Consider the following 18,247-nt stretch of genomic DNA (forward strand, 5'->3'; position numbering starts at 1 on the left):
GGGAACCGCCTGCACCGGGGGGTCAGAGGTGACAGAAAGGGAGACCCACCTGCACAAGGGGGTCAGAGGTGACAAAAAGGTGGACCCACCTACACAAGGGTGTCAGAGGTGACAAAAAGGAGGGACCCACCTGGACAAGGGGGTCAGAGGTGACAAAAAGGGGGAACAGGTGGCACAAGGGGGAAAGAGGTGACACAAAAGGGGAACAAATTGAACAAGGTGGTCAGAGGTAACAGAAAGGAGGAACAGGTGGCACAAGGGGGTCAGAGGTGACAGAAAGGGGGAACAGGTGGCACAAGGGGCCAGAGGTAACAGAAAGGGGGAACAGGTGGCACAAAGGGGGACAGAGGTGACAGAAAGAGGCAACAAGGGGGACAGAGGTGTCAGAAAGGGGAAACAGGTGGCACAAGGACGACAGAAGTGACAGAAAGGGGCAACAAGGGGGACAGAGGTGACAGAAAGGGGGAACAGGTGGCACAAGGGGGACAGAAGTGACAGAAAAAGGTAACAAAGGGGACCGAGGTGACAGAAAGGGGGAACCAACTGCACAAGGGGGTCAGAGGTGACAGAAAAGAGCAAGGGGTGGCACAAGGGGGTCAGAGGTGACAGAAAAGAGCAACGGGTGGCACAAGGGGGTCAGAGGTGACTGAAAGGGGGAACAAGCGGAAAAAGGGGGTCAGCGGTGACAGAAACGGGGAACCACGCGCACAAGGTGGTCAGAGATGACAGAAATGGGGAAAATGTGGCACAAGGGGGACAGAGGTGACAGAAAGGGGGAACAAGGGGGTCAGAGATGACAGAAAGGGGGAACAGGCGGCCCAAGGGGGACAGAGGTGACACAAAGGGGGAAGGTGGCACAAGGGGACAGAGGTGACACAAAGGGGGAACAGACGGCACAAGGGGGACAGAGGTAACATACAGGGGGAAACAGAAGTGGCACACAGGGGAACAGAGGTGGCACACTGACATCTTCTGCAGCACTTTACAGAGAACATAGTTATGTCACTGACTGTCCTCAGAGGAGCTCACTATCTAATACCTACCACCATTTTGTAGGAGAAAACACTGGCTAATGTGTTTTTATGGTGGGTACATTTCCTACTTGCTTGTTTAAAGAGACTCCGTAACAAAAATTGCATCCTGTTTTTTATCATCCTACAAGTTCCAAAAGCTATTCTAATGTGTTCTGGCTTACTGCAGCACTTTGTACTATCACAGTCTCTGTAATAAATCAATGTATCTTTCCCTTGTCAGACTTGTCAGCCTGTGTCTGGAAGGCTGCCAAGTTCTTCAGTGTTGTGGTTCTGGGATGCATCTCCCCCTCCAGGCCCCTCTCTGCACACTGCCTGTGTATTATTTAGATTAGGTAAGCTTCTCTCTTATCTTTTACAAGCTGGATAAATCCTCCTCTGAGCTGGCTGGGCTTTCACATACTGAGGAATTACATACAGGCAGAGCTGTCTGCACTCTGCAGGAAGAAACAGCCTGACACTTCAGTGGAAGATGGCTGCAGGGGGAAAGAAACACACAAATGATCTCTTGAGATTCAAAAGGAAGGGTGTATACAGCCTGCTTGTGTATGGATGTATTTTCTATGTGTGGACATACTGTACATTAACCTACTTCCTGTTTTGGTGGCCATTTTGTTTGTTTGTAAACAAACTTTTTAAAACTGTTTTTAACCACTTTTAATGCGGCGAGGAGCGGCGAAATTGTGACAGAGAGTAATAGGAGATGTCCCCTAACGCACTGGTATGTTTACTTTTGTGCGATTTTAACAATACAGATTCTCTTTAAGGGTCACTTTCCTCATATCTGGGGAGTAAACACGGGCCCACTGCCTTTGGGTTGCACTCTTACTAGGAAATTTTAATTTGTCACGCTCACCGCATTTTTGGACACGCCCACTGCATTTTTTGACCACGCCTATTCACTTCAGACCTATGACGCCCCCCATCGAAAGCAGCATGCTTTCGATGGGGGGCGTCATAGGTCTGAAGTGTCTAGGGCAGCCCGAACCCTAAATACAGCCCTGATTGTGGAAGGAATAATGTCAGGTAATTAGAGCGGAAATGCAGTGAGTGGACAGGTTATGGAGGAGAAGTAAATGACAGCCGTTTAACTGGATTTTCTGATGAATTGACTGTTGGTGGGAGGATTGGCACAAAACCGAAAAAGAACAACACTGATAATAGTTTTGTCAATACTTTGCATGTCGGGAGTAGAGATGGCCCAGCCTTGGAGAACTCATGGAGAAGCACATGATCAGTTTGATCAGCTGATAGATTTGTAAGGCTCTGATTTTCTGGTCATGATCATGTGTTAAACCAGGAAGTCATCTCATCTCAGCAAATCAGAGGCTTACAAATCTGTCAGCTGATCAAACTGATCATGTGCTTCTCCATGAGTTCTCCAAGGCTGGGTCATCTCTAGTCGGGAGCTGTCCCCCAAACTTACTGTGCCAGATTCTCATTAGGGATGGTCGTAAAAGTTCAGCGGAATGCCGATTTCTGAGTTTCTGATCAGAAATAGGCTTACCGCGAAATGCCAGTCACAGAACTCAGACGCAGTGGACCAATCAGAGAATGCAGACATTTTCTACGGAAATTGGATTACCGTGGTAATCGTAGACCAATCAGAGAATGCAGAATGTTTCAGCAGAAATGGGATTATTGCAATCATTTTACGCCAATTAGGAGACTTCGGTAATTTTAGACCAATCAGAGAATGCAGATTCTTTGTGTTCAAATCAGATTGCGGAGGTAATTTTATGCCAATCAGAAGATTTTGGAAGTATTTGGCAAATCAGAGAATGCAGACGTTCACCGCGGTTGCCAATCAGAAATGCAGTTTCCGCATAATAGAGTATATCTGCAAAAAATAGTGGATTCCGCAATTTTTTTATTTTTACAGTTAATTAACTTTATTGAAAAAAATGATTCTTTGGAAATATTCGGAAATCGGAAAACTGGATATGCGCCGAATCGTAAAGTCACTTTTCGGAAAACGTACATTTTGTCTGAATTGGAAATCGTAATTTCCAACCATTCCTAATTCCCATAAACCCATTGGAGTGGTGCCAGTGTGCGAGGTGGTAACACCACAAAAGAGGATGTTGCAGTAGTCAAGATAGGATATGAGCAAAGCATGCACAGGCATGTAGACAATGGTGGAAGTTTAAGGCCTCTTTCACAGTGCGACGTTAAAGTCGCGCGTTAGAAAAGGTTCTAACGCGGAACTAATGCACATCAATATTAAGTCTGTGCGACATTCACAGTGCACACGTTGCGTTGTGTGTAACGTCTAGCAATATTTAGTAAGTGCTGCATGCTGCGCGTTTAGCAATAAATCTGCTGCGATGTGTGTGTTGCACATGCTCAGTAATGTTTTTTTTTTTATGTAATGCATGCGCCGTTTTCATTCCATCACTGTGCGACGAAAACGGCGCACCAAACGCAGGGCTAAAGAATGTACTATAACGTCCAAGTTATAGTCTTTCAATGCGTTGCATTAGGGGCACGTTATGCGACCTTAACGTCGCATCAAACGCAACGTCCCCATGTGAAAGAGGCCTAAACCTTTTAATAATACCATAGGTATTGCCTACTAATGTACACAGCATTTACACTGCGCAAAAATATAAACGCAACACTTTCGGTTTTGCTCCCATTTTGCATGAGCTGAAATCAAAGATGGTAAACATTTTCTACATACTCAAATATCGATCACAAATCTGTCTAAATCTGTGTTAAGGTGGCCACTAACGGTCCAATTTCTAGTGAAAAATCTTTCGAGCGATCAGAAATCCTGATCGAATTGGTTGAAAATAATCTCAGTTGATGGGCACAATCGATTATGAACGATTATAAAAAAAAATTGTCCGACTGGATTTTTGGCAAACCAAAATATGGATTTTCTTGATTGGTTGTGATAAATAGGAAGCAAAGATTGGTTCATTGATGGTGTAGTGAACGATTTTTCTTCCGATCAGAATTTCTGATCACTCAAATGATTTTTCCAAAGAAATTGGACCAATAGTGGCCACCTTTAGTGAGCACTTCGCCTTTTCCCGATATAATCCGTCCCACCTCACGGATGTGGCATAGCAAGGTGCTGATTAGACAGCATGAATGCACAGGTGTACCTTAGACTGGCCACAATAAAAAGTGTGCAGTTTGATTACACAACACAATGCCACAGATGTCGCAACATTTGAGGGAGTGTGCAATTGGCATGCTGACTGCAGGAATGTCAACCAGAGCTATTACCCAAGAAATGAATGTTCATTTTTCTACCAGAAGCCATCTCCAGGGGCATTTCAGAAAATTTGACAGTACATCCAACTGGCCTCACAACCGCAGACCATGTGTTACCCCACTAGCCCAGGACCTCCACATCCAGCATGTTCACCTCTATGATCGTCTGAGACCAGCCACACGGACTGTTGCACCAAAGAATATCTGCACAAACTGTCAGAAACCGTCTCAGGGAAGCTTATCTGCATGCTCGTCGTCCTCATCGGAGTCTGGACCTGACTGCAGTTCGTTGTTCTAACTGAATTTACCAGGTAAATGCTCACATTAGATGGTGTCTGGCAGGTTGGAGACCCATTCTGTTCACGAATGAGTCCCGGTTTTCACTGTTTAGAGGATATGGCAGACAGCATGTGTGGCGTGGCGTGGTGTGGGTGAGCGTTTTACTCATGTCAACGTTGTCGATCGAGTGGCCCATGGTGGCGGTGGAGTTATGGCATGGGCAGGCATATGTTATGGACAACGAACACAGGTGCACTTTACTAATGGTGTTTTGAATGCACAAAGATACCGTAACGAGATCCTGAGGACCATTGTTGTGCCATTTATCCACAACCATCACCTCGGGTTGCAGCATTATAATACACGGCCCAGTATTGCAAGGATCTGTACAATTCCTGGAAGCCGAAAACATCCCAGTCCTTGCATGGCCAGCACACTCACCAGACACGTCACTCATTCAACATGTTTGGGATGCTCTGGATCGGCGTATACAACAGCGTGTTCCAGTTCCTGCCAATATTCAGCAACTTAGCACAGCTATTGAAGAAGAGTGGACTAACATTCCACAGACCACAATCAACAACCTGATCAACTCTATACGACTGAGATGTGTTGCACTGTGTGAGGCAAATGGTGGCCACACCAGATGCTGACTGGTTTTCTGCTTCCTCACCTTTCCCCATGTAAGGCAAAACTGTGCACATTTTAGAGAGGCCTTATATTGTGGCCAGTCTAAAGGTCCGTACACACACCGGACTGGAGGCAACGACGGGTCCGTCGTCACCTCCCGCTGGGTGGGCGTTCCAACGTCAGTCCGGCGTGTGTACAGTCTGTCGGCGGACTGATACGGCTGTTTCTGAGCGATCCGCCGGGCGTATCGCTCAGAAACAGCCGTATCAGTCTGCAGACAGACTGTACACACGCCAGACTGTCGCTGGAACGCCCACCCAGCGGGAGGTGATGACGGACCCGTCGTTGCTTCCAATCCGGCGTGTGTACGGACCTTTAGCCACACTTGTGCAATCTTCATGCTGTTCAATCAGCACCTTGATAGCCACACCCGTGAGGTGGTATGGATTATCCAGCGCACACCAAAAACCTCTAGCAGATCTGCTAATGCTAGAGGTGTTTGAAGCAGATTTTCAGAGCAATTCTAGGTTTGTTTAGAGAGGTTTTCTAAACATTCCTAGCGTTTTTTGGAGCGTTTTTGTGTAGCAGATGTCATATTTTGTTACAGTAAAGCTGATAATGAACAGCTTCTGTAACAAAACCGCTTGGAAAACCGCTCTGATCTAACGTTTTTCAGAGCGGTTTTCCACTTTCCTATACTTAACATTGAGGCAGAAATGCAACATTTTAAAGAAAAAGTACCCTCACTGAGTGGAAACTATGATAAACACCATAGGTAAAGTTGCAAAAATAGTACAAATTTTATTCAAGTTCAAAAACACGAACCAACATTAAAAACGATTAAAACAATTTCCCCAAACGTTGGCTGTAATCAAACTTTCTGAATAAATTTGTACCCCAAAGGATATATAATTTTTCAATTACAATATGCATAATAAAAGATCACTTTGGTTAGCAAAAAGGTTTCTGAAATTCTGTGTACCAAGAAGTGAGGTGTGTTGCACACCAAAAAGTTTGCACTATGCCTGGGTAAAAAACCTATGAAAAAAGAAAAGTGCCCCTAAGTTCCCTAGCAAGCTCCAACTGCATAAAATATGTGCAAGAAATATGAAAAAGATTTATATTTGCCAAAAAGTACAAAAGATGCACAAAAATATTTAAAAGAGTGCAAAAATATACATCATCCAGGCATAGAGCTATTTACAGTGATCTACGTGTAGTAAACACAATCATGTATCAGTAACATTCATAATATAAAAGTGCTAAAGTGAAAGCCTGTAAAGAGAAAGGTTCCAAAGTGGTAAAGCTTACCAAAGTGCTGAGGGGTGACCAGGAATGGGGAGCTGTGCCCAGAGAGGTTTTCTAAACATGCCTAGCGGTTTGGGGCGTTTTTGTGTAGCAGATTTCATATATCAGAGGTGCCTGGCTCTTCTACTGACCACATACGCTATTGCTCCGTTGTTATTGCCTGATGAAGCGGGATCAAACCTGCGAAACGCGTTGCATATTTGGAGTTCATAAATAAAATATATTGACTGTCTTTACTACAGTCGTTGTGTGTCCACTTGGAGGAGGTAAGTCCACCACTGCCTCCTCTATTTACCAAGAATTTGTTTTTTAAGCTCATTTAGCTTCCTTTTATCCTTTTGGCGCCTCTGTTCTCCTGCATAAGATTTCATATATTATTACAGTAAAGCCGTTACTGAACAGCTTCTGTAACAAAAACGCCTGGAAAACCGCTCTGATCTATCGTTTTTCAGAGCGGTTTTCCACTTTCCTATACTTAACATTGAGGCAGAAACGCCTCCAAAATCTAAAACATGCTGCAGGACAGGAGTTTGCGTTTGAGGGAAAAACGACCCGCTCTGGTGTGCACCATCCCATTCACTTTCATTAGCCAAGCGGCTTTCCCCCTGCAAGCGTTTTAAAAAACGTTTCAGAACCACTCTGGTGTGCACCAGCCCTAACGCCGATTTAGACAGGTTTGTGAACAATATTTGAGAGTAATGGGACCTTTGGGCGTGTAGAAAATGTTTCAGATCTCTGAGTTCAGCTCATGCAAAATGGGAGCAAAACCGAAAGTTTTGGGTTTTTTATTTTTTGCTCAGTGTAGCTTCTACCACATCCTGAATATAAAACTCCTGCAAAAACTCTGCAATCATAAACATGTTCTATCTGAACAAACTTCTTTCAACAGAGCTGAGCTCGTATCGAGGACTAGGCAAGCTGTGGTTGGAGACACCCATAAGACAATAACAGTTACGACTTTGTTGATAATTATTATCATGAAGCTGGAAAATGGGAGGGGTGGCTGAGAGAGAGAGAGAAAGTGATCAAACTACAGCTGAAGTGCAGATGAAACTAGCTGAACGCTCGGCTTCAGCAGCCGTCTATGGGACGCAGGAGGAATATTTAAGCTCCTACAGTCTGCAAGTAAGATCTATAACTCTGAGAATAAGCAAGGGATGATGTTCCAGAGAGTGGACACCCCGGATCTGTACTCAGGACTGCAACCCCAAGGACTGTGCATATTGCTGGAGTGCCAAGAGAAGTGTACACAGGTCCTGTAACCCCAAAGACTGGGTATGTGTTTATTGGAGGAGTACATGTTGGGGTGCACCCAGGAGCCATAACCTAGAGACTATGCATGCTTCTGGAGTACCAGGAGGAGTGCACCCAAGACCTGTAACCCACAGATTGTTCATACTGCTGGGGTAACAGGAGAGCTATACCCAGGACCTGTACCCTAGGGACTGTGCAAACTGCTGGAGTACCAAGAGGAGTGTACCCAGCACCTGGAATCCAGGGACTGTGCATACTGCTGGGCTACCAGGGAAAGTGTACCCAGCACCTATAACCCAGGGACTGCATACTGCTGGAGTACCTGGAAAAGTGTACCTAACACCTTTAACCCAGGGACTGTGCATACTGCTGAGGTACCAAGAGGAATGTACTGAACACCTGTAGCCCAGGGAATGTGCATACTACTGGAGTACCACGAACGTGTACCCAACAACTGCAGGAGTATCAGGAGAGGTATACCCAGTACTTGTAACCTAGAGACTGTCCATACTTGCAGAGTACCAGGAGAGCTATACACAATACCTAGAACTCAGAGACTGTACATGCTGCTGGAGTACCAGGAGAGGTATACCCAGTACCTATAACCCAGAGACTGTACATGCTGCTGGAGTACCAGGAGAGGTATACCCAGTGCTTGTAACCCAGAGACTGTGCACACTTACAGAGTACCAGGAGAGGTATACCCAGAGGCTGCCCATGCATGTGGGTCCTTCCTGTAACAAACAAAAACCACATGTGTAGATGCTGCAGTTTCCTGTAAATGGAACAATGGAAGAGGATTTCTTTGAAACAGCCATAACTGCCGGCACATTCAACCTGAGCTCAAAGTGTGTTGTGAACAAGAAGTTCACGTTTCGTTACTTGTCCTCCGTCTACACCACAGTCTTCGCTATCGGATTATTTGGCAATGTGTTTGGCCTGTGGAATCTGTGCTTAAACTGGAGGAAATGGACCTCTCTCAACGTCTTCGTATTTAACCTGGGCGTGGCCGACCTGCTGTACGTCGTGACGCTGCCATTCTTCGTGTCCTATTACCTGAACGAAGGCGTCTGGATGTTTGGGTACGATTTCTGCCGCCTTGCTCGCCTCCTTTTTCACATCAACATGTATGCCAGCATCGGCTTCCTCACCTGCATCAGCCTCCAGCGGTACCTGGGTATCGTGTACCCTATGAGGATGATGGGGCGGTTCCAGAAATTACGCCCGTCCGTTTACATCAGTGTCCTGGTGTGGATACTGGTAATCGTGCAGATCTTACCTAATTTATATTTCCCCAATGCCGTGAAAAATGCCACCTATTGCCATGACTCTACCGTAAATGAGCACATAGAATTGTATACACCTTACACGATGGCGATCACGGTCACGGGTTTCTTCATACCGTTCGTTGTGACTGTGGCATGTTATGCCCACGTCCTCGTCATCCTAACAAAGAACACCAATGTGGATTCCAATCTGAAAAGCAGAAGTATGAAGATCGTCTTTATCACCCTGCTTCTGTTTGCCGTCTGCTTTTTCCCGTACTATATCTTCAGGAACCTCAATTTACTTTCCAGGGTCTGGCAGCTGCGAGGGACGTGCACGCCGGCGCTGCAGAACTTGTATATCTCCTATCAAGTCACCAGGGGCCTGGCAAGCATGAACAGCGCCATTAACCCTTTGCTCTACCTCGTGACTAATGAAAACTTTGTCTCCAGGTTACGCCAAATGCAGAAAAAGGCCTGGCACACCTTTGTGTATGTCGGGAGAAATAACGCCATGCTGGACTTAAAAATCCTCAATAGGCGTGACACAAAAGAACAGGAGGAGGTTTCAGAAGAACTTTAGGGCCCTTTTCCACCATCAGTTGATAGGTAGTGAAAAGACGAACTCTCACGATCGCTTCCTGCTGCCTAGCAACTGCTGGCTGCTGCCCGGTAACTGCTCACTGAGCACGCAATTCAGTTGCCAGTGGAAAAGAGCCCTTAAGGCTGAGAGCACACTTGGTGGCAAGATTTTGCGGGCGTTTCTGACGGCTTGCGGGGCTCTCGAGTGCGATTTTCCATTAACGTTCGTGATGTTGCAGCAAAATGTATTTCATTAAGAAACACATGGAAATAAGCAGAATGGTTGGCGTTTTAAAGTCACAGGGAAAGAAATCGCCAACAAAAAACACAAAAGAACACATACGGCATCTGACTCCTGAGAAGGCAATTCAATGGCCAGAGGAATTGTGCGGGTTTTTTTTTCAGAGTGGGGCAAAACATTATTAAAAAAAAAAGTGTGCTCCCAGCCTAAAGGTGGTCACACACCATACATTTTTTTTTATTTTGATTTGATTCAAGCAATCCAATCCAATTTTCCGACTGATCGGAAGTTTCTATCAGAATCTTTGAGGTACCACACACGTATTTTCCAGATTGCCGCAATTTCGAGATAAAAGATGGTAAACTGACAAAAATTGGTTGGCTAGAAAAATCAAGAGAAAAAATGTACTGAATAGTTGCATACAATTTTTTTTTCGGGTTGAACACGATTTCACAATCCATCACACACCATAGAATTCTTGACAAAATTGCTCTGAATTTGCCAACATGTCCAATCTCAAAAAAAAGCTTTCGATTACTCAGGACGAATTGGTGAAAAATTGGATCTTTTAATTGTATGGTGTGTGGCCACCTTAAGGCTGCATTTCCAATACAAGCTTGTGTTTTTTGAGTGAAAACAGGAGAAGGTTTCAAACGAACTTTCAAGCTGCGTTTCCACTACAGGCTTGAAATCACTGGTGCATATTAATTCGGCGCCGCTCAGTTCAGCGCAGTGAGAGCCGAATGACGGCTTTCCCTGCTGCCGCTAAACTCTGAGGCGGCGTTAAATACTATTCCCCCTCCGAGTTGTTGCAACTCGGAGGGAGATGTAATTCGGGGTCTGGCAGCCGCCAGAGCCCCGAATTACCGATACGTGCCCCATAGCAGCATAGCATTGCTGCTATGGGGCGCCCAGTTTCGGCGCTCGGCTCTCAGAGTCATGCGCTGAAATCAGCTGATTCGTGAATGCACATGCATCGTCGTCGGGTGCCGTACACACGCCTTTTGGCTGAGGCAGACTTCTTTACTTATAGTGGAAACGAGGCCTTGCTAAAACTTTAGGATGATTTGGTGAAGCAGTGTTATCTGTGTCTAATCCATTTACCTCATTACTGCAGTATTATTTGGAGTACCCAGACCTCAGCAGTAGTAGACAGATAATAGGTATTATTATTTTTAATACAAAATACAAAGGACAAAAAACAAAAGCCCATATAGTGTAGTATGTTGAGGTAGATAACCGTCAAATGTGTAATAAGAAGTATTAAAAGTGGCCACAAACGATACAATTTGCCGGGTGATAGTTTACGACCGATTCTTCCCATGAACGACCGGTAAATGATTATTTGGGACCACTAATGGACAAAATTCTAATAACCACTCCGATGAGATTAATGAAATCAATCCAAAAATCTGATCAGAATGGTTAGGAGATATTTGTTTATTAGTGGTCTGAAACAATCAACAATTCATACAAAGAATCGTTCGGCAAATTGTACCATTGGTGGCCACCTTAATACTGACAAACGTGGGTTACCACTTGGCGTCAAGCTGTATTTTCTTAGACTGACAAATGCCTGAGGAAGTGGGATGTCCCACGAAACACGTTGCAGAGGAGTTTGTCTGTATTTTTGTGATTATGAACAATAAAGAGATGTTTTTTGAAATCTAAACATCCAGCGTCCTACTACCAGGAGGTAAGTCCACCTCTACCTCCCTTTTAAATTCTTTTCAATCAGTTTTATCCTGCAATGGCACCTCTGGTTTTTACCTGCGAGACAAGGTATTATTATTTATTACAAGAGATTTGCAGTAAGGATGTATCACTTCAAACTGTGAAGAATGGTTCCTATCTACTTTCCTATTGCCCACACAAGATCAGATGCTAGAAATAAATGTGGTATTGTTTAACTGCATGTCTCAGTAGATCAAGCCTGTGAGCCCATGCAGCCTTAAAGGGAACCTGAAGTGAAAAGTATATGGAGGCTGCCATATTTATTTATTTTTAAACAATACTAGTTACCTGGCTGTCCTGATCTATTTGGCTGCAGTAGTGTCTGAATCACACCAGTAAGAAGCAGACAGCTAATCTTCTCAGATGTGACAATAATGTCAGAAACACCTAATATGCTGCACACTTGTTCAGGGCTATGGCTAAAGGTATTTGAGGCAGAAGATCAGCAGGATGGCCAGGCAACTGGTATTGCTAAAAAGGAAATAAATATGGCAGCCTCCATATCCCTCTCACTTCAGGTCCCCTTTAATATAGATATACACTATTTGATGCATATCCGATGGAGTAAGCCATTGAAATTCAATTTGGAAATACTGTATCAAAAGTCATAGACTCTGTTCCTATGCATGTGTTCAGTGATTGCCAATTGCATAGCAATGTGGGCTTTCAATGAGAAAGTGCCTGCCATTGCCAAACACACTGAATGCTGTCTTTTTGTTGAGTTTTTGAACATAGGTGCAGTACTAGTCCTTTTACAAAACATTTTTTTTAATTGCGGAAGTTAACAAACCAGTGTTTTATCAAAGTAAATGAGCCAGTTTAACAGCTGTGAAATGCAGCCCTTTTGCCCAGAAAAGTAAGAAGAAGCCAAAACACTTTTGTTTGGCTGAGAAAGCACTACTAATAACAGGATGGGGTGTATAGTTCAAACAGCAATTATTTCTTTCTTTTTTTTCTCTTTTTTTTTTTGCAGCTAAATAAAACAGATTTGACATCATTCACAACATCTGGCTGCTGTTAAGAGGAGTATGGACACTGACATGTTTGTTTGTTAATGCACATTGCCTGGCTGTCCTGCTGATCATCTCCCTCTAATATGTAAAGTTATAGACCCTGAACAAGCGTATGCTGATCAGATGTCTATGACAAATCTGACAAGATTAGCAGCATGCTTGTTTCAGGTGTGTGATTTAGACCCTACTGACCAGAAAGATCAGCAGCTCTGCCAGGCAACTGGTATTGTTTAAATGGAAATAAATATGGCAGCTTCCATAGGTCTCACACCTTCGGTTCCTTTTAAGATTACCACTAAGTATACAATTCGGTCAACGATTGCTACGATTATTCATATAAAGGATCGGAATGATCGTCTGGGACAACTAATGGACAAATATTTCCTAACCAATCTTATCAGATTGACGGGATCGATACAAAAATTGATTCAATTTAAAGAGAGACTGAAGCGAACAAAAATTGCTGTTTTTTACCTGCTAGTTCGCTTCAGTCCTCTCGTTAGATCTAAATCGCCGCATCCTCGCTGCAAAATGAGCGGTTTAGACCCCCCAAATCCCCGGGGGGCAATCTGGCTGGCGCTTCCCGAAAGACGCAGAGCTTTCAGCTGTAGCTCTGCCTCTACTGATGTCAATCCCCGCTGATCGCCGCCTCTACCCGTCCCTCTCAGTCTTCCTTCACAGAGAGGGGCAGGGAGAGGCGGAGATCCGCACGGTGATTGACGTCAGGAGAGGCAGAGCTACATCAGAAAGCTCTGCCTCTCAGGGCAGCACAATCCACAACCAAGTTGGTCGCGGATGTTTTCCCGGGATTTGGGGCGTCTAAAGCCCTCGTTTTGCGGCGGGCATGCAGCGGTTTAGATCTAGTGAGACTTCTGAAGCGAACTAGCAGGTAAAAATAGCAATTTTTGTTCACTTCAGAGTCTCTCACAGAGCAAACAGATAAGGAAAAAACACAAATACAGAGAAGCTGTGACTGGACATAACACACTCTGGTACACACATCCAATTTTGATTGGTCAGGGATTGGCCAACTTTATTCCTCCATGTACTATGAAAGCTTACCAGTAAGTTGGTTGGCCCTCATACTACATGGAAGTGGTAAAATTGGTCAATCAAAATTGTATGTGTGTACACACTTTAAAGGACAACCGAGATGACAGGTGACATGATGAAATAGACATGTGTATGTACAGTGCCAAGCACACAAATAACTAGTCTGTGTTCCTTTTTTTGTTTGTCTGAAAGAGTTCATCAGGTATGCCAGTGACAGCTTCTTTCCAGGTCAGACCGGGTCATACTATAGCATAACCCTCACTGATAAGTAATTAAAGCCATAAAACACTTTCCTGCTTCTGAAAGCAGGAAAGAGATAAAAATAATTCATAGATTTAAACTCTGGCATACTTCAATGAAGGCGTCATTGAGCAGAGACAGTGAAACAGTAAAAACTTAAATGTAACGCATGCACCGTTTTCGTTCCATCAGTATGTGACGAAAACGGCGCACCAAGAGACACATAACGCAGTGCAAAATAACGTCCAATTTTATAACCTACATGCACTGCGTTATGGGCAGGTTGTGCGACTTTAACGTCGCATCAAACTCACCGTCCCACTGTGAAAGGCCTGGTGCACACCAAAAACCGCTAGCAGATCCGCAAAATGCTAGCAGATTTTGAAACGCTTTTTCTTATTTTTCTGCAGCGTTTCAGCTAGCGTTTTGTGGTTTTGTGTAGCGGTTTTGGTGTAGTAGATTTCATGTATTGTTACAGTAAAGCTGTTACTGAACAGCTACTGTAACAAAAAACGCCTGGCAAACCGCTCTGAAGTGCCGTTTTTCAGAGCGGTTTGCGGTTTTCCTATACTTAACATTGAGGCAGAAACGCATCCGCAATTCAAAATCTGCAGCAGCCCGGGAGTATGCGTTTCTGCAAAATGCCTCCCGCTCTGGTGTGCACCAGCCCATTGAAATACATTACCCTAGCGGATCCGCACCCGCAAGCAGATCACAAACCGCAGCGGAAACGCTCCGGTGTGCACTAGGCTAAAGAGGCCTTAACCATTTCAGGTTTCAGGGGTTTTATTGCTAAAGCTAAGTACACACTTTCAATTATAATTGACCAATCACTGACCAATTTTACCACCTCCATGTAGTATGAGCGCCAGCAGACTTGTAATACTAAAGGTGGGTACACACAAGATAAATCTTTGTAACATGAAAGATCAAAGATAACCTGCAAATAATCTTTGTAAAAAAAGTTCACAAAAGACCTCCAAAGATAGCAACGATATCTATCTCTCAATTTTTCAGATCAATCCCGGTGGATCTGATCTGTAGACGATTGTTCATTTAACAAAGTGTGTAGGAGGTCTGCAGATATTTCTTAACTTTTGTGTGCACGGCATGGGTGTAACTAGAAATCACTGGGCCCCCTGCAAAACATTGGAAGGGCCCCCCCTCCCCCTGCACACTAAATAGGGACTGTCTACAAATCTTTGTCTACAAAACTTTGTATGAATCCTTATCAGTGGTTGAGCAGATGCAGTCATAAGAACAATTGTGCAGTTTTTTTTCTCTCCTTGCCTTCATTTGTCAGTCTCTCAGGATGGACCCCTGTGGCTTCTGGGCCCCCCTGCGGCTGCATCCCTTGCAGGGTCTATTGTTACACCCCTGGTGCACAGGCGTGCATGAAAAAGAAGAAAGTAAATAGACTATGGGCTGGTGCACAACAAGAGAGCTACTGAGCGCTTTTTAAAACGACAGCGCTTTGCAAAGCAATAGGCTAATGTATTTGTATGGGATGTGATTTTATCCCAAGCGCAAACACAGGTCCTGCAGTATTTTGGAGGCGATTCACCCTCAATATTAAGTATAGGAAAGTGGAAGATCGCTCTAAAAAAAACGCTATAACAGAACAATTTCCAAGCTTTGTACAAAAATAAAAATAAAACTCTCTACACCAAAAGCACTCAAAATCGCTAGGCATAACTAGAAAACCGCTAGGCACATGGCTGGAATCGCTTAGAAAAATTGCTTCTAAAACGCTTAGTGTTTGCAAGTACGCTAGTGATTTTTGGCGTGCACTGGCCCTACGAAAGCATTTTACAGGAACTGATCTTTTGCAGATACTGATCTTTTGCATGTGTACAGCATCTTAAAGCGGCCCATACACTGGTCGATTTTAGCCATCAATCGATCGATCGATCGATCGATTCTCTATAATCTATGCCAAAGACGGCAAAGCTCACAAACTAGGTCATTGAGGAATTGACCAGCCATTTTGGCTAACACCAGCCAAATACATACCCGGGCAATCAACTAGTAATCTACAACTAAATACCGGTATTTTACATTTTTTTTTTTAAAAAAAAAAAAGCTATTTTTATTCATTACGTTATTTTCACTAGTTTCTCTTTAAAGTGAACCTCCAGACTAAAAAAAATACTCAGCGGCACTGAAAAGGCTTGGTGTTTCTTTAACAGTTTCACAGCATCAGAACTTTGGTTTTCTTACCCAAGCCTCATTGCAGGTGATCGGTTTAGCAACAGAGGCTGGGCAGTATAGGCAGACCCAGCCTCTGTGTGCATATATCATTCTTAGAACCCCACCTATTATGCAGTTCTCAAAAAGATTAGACTTATGTTTCAATAAAAAAAATAGAAAACTATTCCAAATGGATGACCTCTCGATTGAATGCTGATGGTTTTGTTCATGGAACAATGAAAGGTTGTTCTTCTGAATATGAAGTGGATAAGCTCGGAGGGGTAGGGATGGGGTGCAGTATGCAAGAAGGAGTGTGAGATTCCATAGCTTTATACTGCAGCAAGCAATACAAGTGTTGTAGTAAAAGATAACATACTGTATATATTATATTGAGAAGTGTTAGTGTTCGAATTCAGCATAGCCGATTCTAAACACCCAAACACTCCCACCTGCCCCTGTTCAGCACCGAACTAGCAGACAAGATTAGGAGGAGTTCATCCTGAGAATTCCCTCTGACACTGTCCGCTCGCTCGGTGCTGAACAGTGGCAGATGGGAGTATTCCGGTGTTTCAAATCAGCTTTGCCAAATTTCAACACCCACACTAGTATTGAACAAGAGGAATCAATCACTTCAGGTACATTTTACTGGTATGTTACATCAAACCACAGAGTCTCCAAGCACACAAGCAGTGGCATATCAGCGTGGCAGACCATTAAAGCAGGATTGTCAGCCACAAAATCAAAATCCATTTGCCCACTGCTTTATGTTTATTATGTAGTCTACATGCAGACTGCATTGCAGGCATTCTAATATAATCATAAATGTTTCTGCTGTAATGCCTAGCTCTACACTGATACATTGCCGAGGAGATGGAAGGTGGACAAGTAGAAAAAGTCTTTACTTATATGTGTTTTTTTCCCGGAATAGTATACTCTCCTCTTTGTTTGTTATAGATTGGATTGCTTTAGGAGTTGAAGTATGTTTCAGGTCACATTGATGCTGTTTAGGTTACATGTGATCTCTGTAGATGGAACTTCTGATGAAATAAAGGTTTAGTTATTTGGTTATTTGTCTGTGCTGGATAAACATTCTCTCCACGCATGTCCCCCTGCCAGACCTGAACACGGCCAGCAATAAACACAGCCTTGCGCTCGCTTTCCTGGTGGGCCATAATCATCCTTCACGGTTTACATTCCAAACGACTGTTGATGAAAAATAAATCCGCCTCGTAAATCATCACCTCTCATTGTAAACATAGCAGAGGAGGTAAGTGTGCTGTCTACAGTCACTAATCAGTTTAGCATTCCTCTCCGCACAGTAACTGTTGCCATAAGAGGAGAGAATGTCTGGTGATATAATCCTCACACACATACATGCACTCATACAGGCTGACCAACACAATACAATACAATAACATTGGTAAAGCGCTTTTCCCCCCATAGGACTAAAAGTGCATACATAGGTATGTCTTTGATCTATACATAGCTGCAGGCTGGACTGTGGTACAGAGGAAATAGTCAGGTGGAAATGCCAGACTAAACAGGTGGCTTTTCAGTTTGGACCTAAATGCTTCCAGGAGCTGTCCTGACTGGGTGTGGCAGGAAGTTCCAAAGTGTAGGGGCAGCATGACATAAGGCTCTGTCTCCAAAGGTTTTGACATAGCAAGGAAATGAACAGCGCTACTTAAAAACAGACAAGTGCCTACCTGCAAAAGAGTGCAAGCCCCACTTGTGGGATATAATACACACCGAGCATACACATGACCTGTCTACCACTGGAGGATGTTAGTTTCCTGTAACAGCTTGCATGCAACCTATTAAGTACTCGTCCCTCCCACTGCGAAGAAGTCAATCCTCCATGGGAGGGGACCTAACACTAACTAAATCCTAACCTATGTATATGCATAGCCTGGGTGCGGCTAATCAAGTAAAATCGAAAATTGAAAATTGCGCAAAAGGTGGATCAGCGCAACACCAGGCCGCCTCCGAATGGCCTCCAATCAGAGATGCGCTGATCCCCCCCAGGAACTACAAACGCACCTTGAACCCAAACAGAAGCTCTGCATATACACCAAAAGCATGGCTGTTAAGTGGGAGCAGCTGAACAAAAACGATTTTTTTTCGTTTTTGGTCAGCTGCTCCCACTTAACAGCCATGCTTTTGGTGCATAAGCAGCTGGCTGGTGGTGTAATGGTTAAGGGC

The 18,247-nt window shown here is 44.1% G+C and overlaps 1 protein-coding gene across 1 annotated transcript; it reads left to right on the plus strand.

The window, feature by feature from the left end:
- The first annotated feature begins 7,493 nt into the window (after positions 1 to 7,493).
- LOC137541464 (P2Y purinoceptor 1-like) lies at positions 7,494 to 11,487 on the plus strand. The gene has a single exon (XM_068262772.1). The coding sequence runs from the start codon at positions 8,490 to 8,492 to the stop codon at positions 9,573 to 9,575; it is 1,086 nt and encodes a 361-aa protein (XP_068118873.1). The 5' UTR covers positions 7,494 to 8,489; the 3' UTR covers positions 9,576 to 11,487.
- Positions 11,488 to 18,247: the final 6,760 nt, after the last annotated feature.

This window comes from Hyperolius riggenbachi, chromosome 12 (genome assembly GCF_040937935.1).
Source record: "Hyperolius riggenbachi isolate aHypRig1 chromosome 12, aHypRig1.pri, whole genome shotgun sequence".
In the NCBI taxonomy this organism is placed as follows: Eukaryota; Metazoa; Chordata; class Amphibia; order Anura; family Hyperoliidae; genus Hyperolius; species Hyperolius riggenbachi.

What these genes read in the sequence shown, in the direction of transcription:
- LOC137541464 (XM_068262772.1), top strand. Translation starts at nt 8,490, where the DNA reads ATGCTGCAGTTTCCTGTAAATGGAACAATGGAAGAGGATTTCTTTGAA.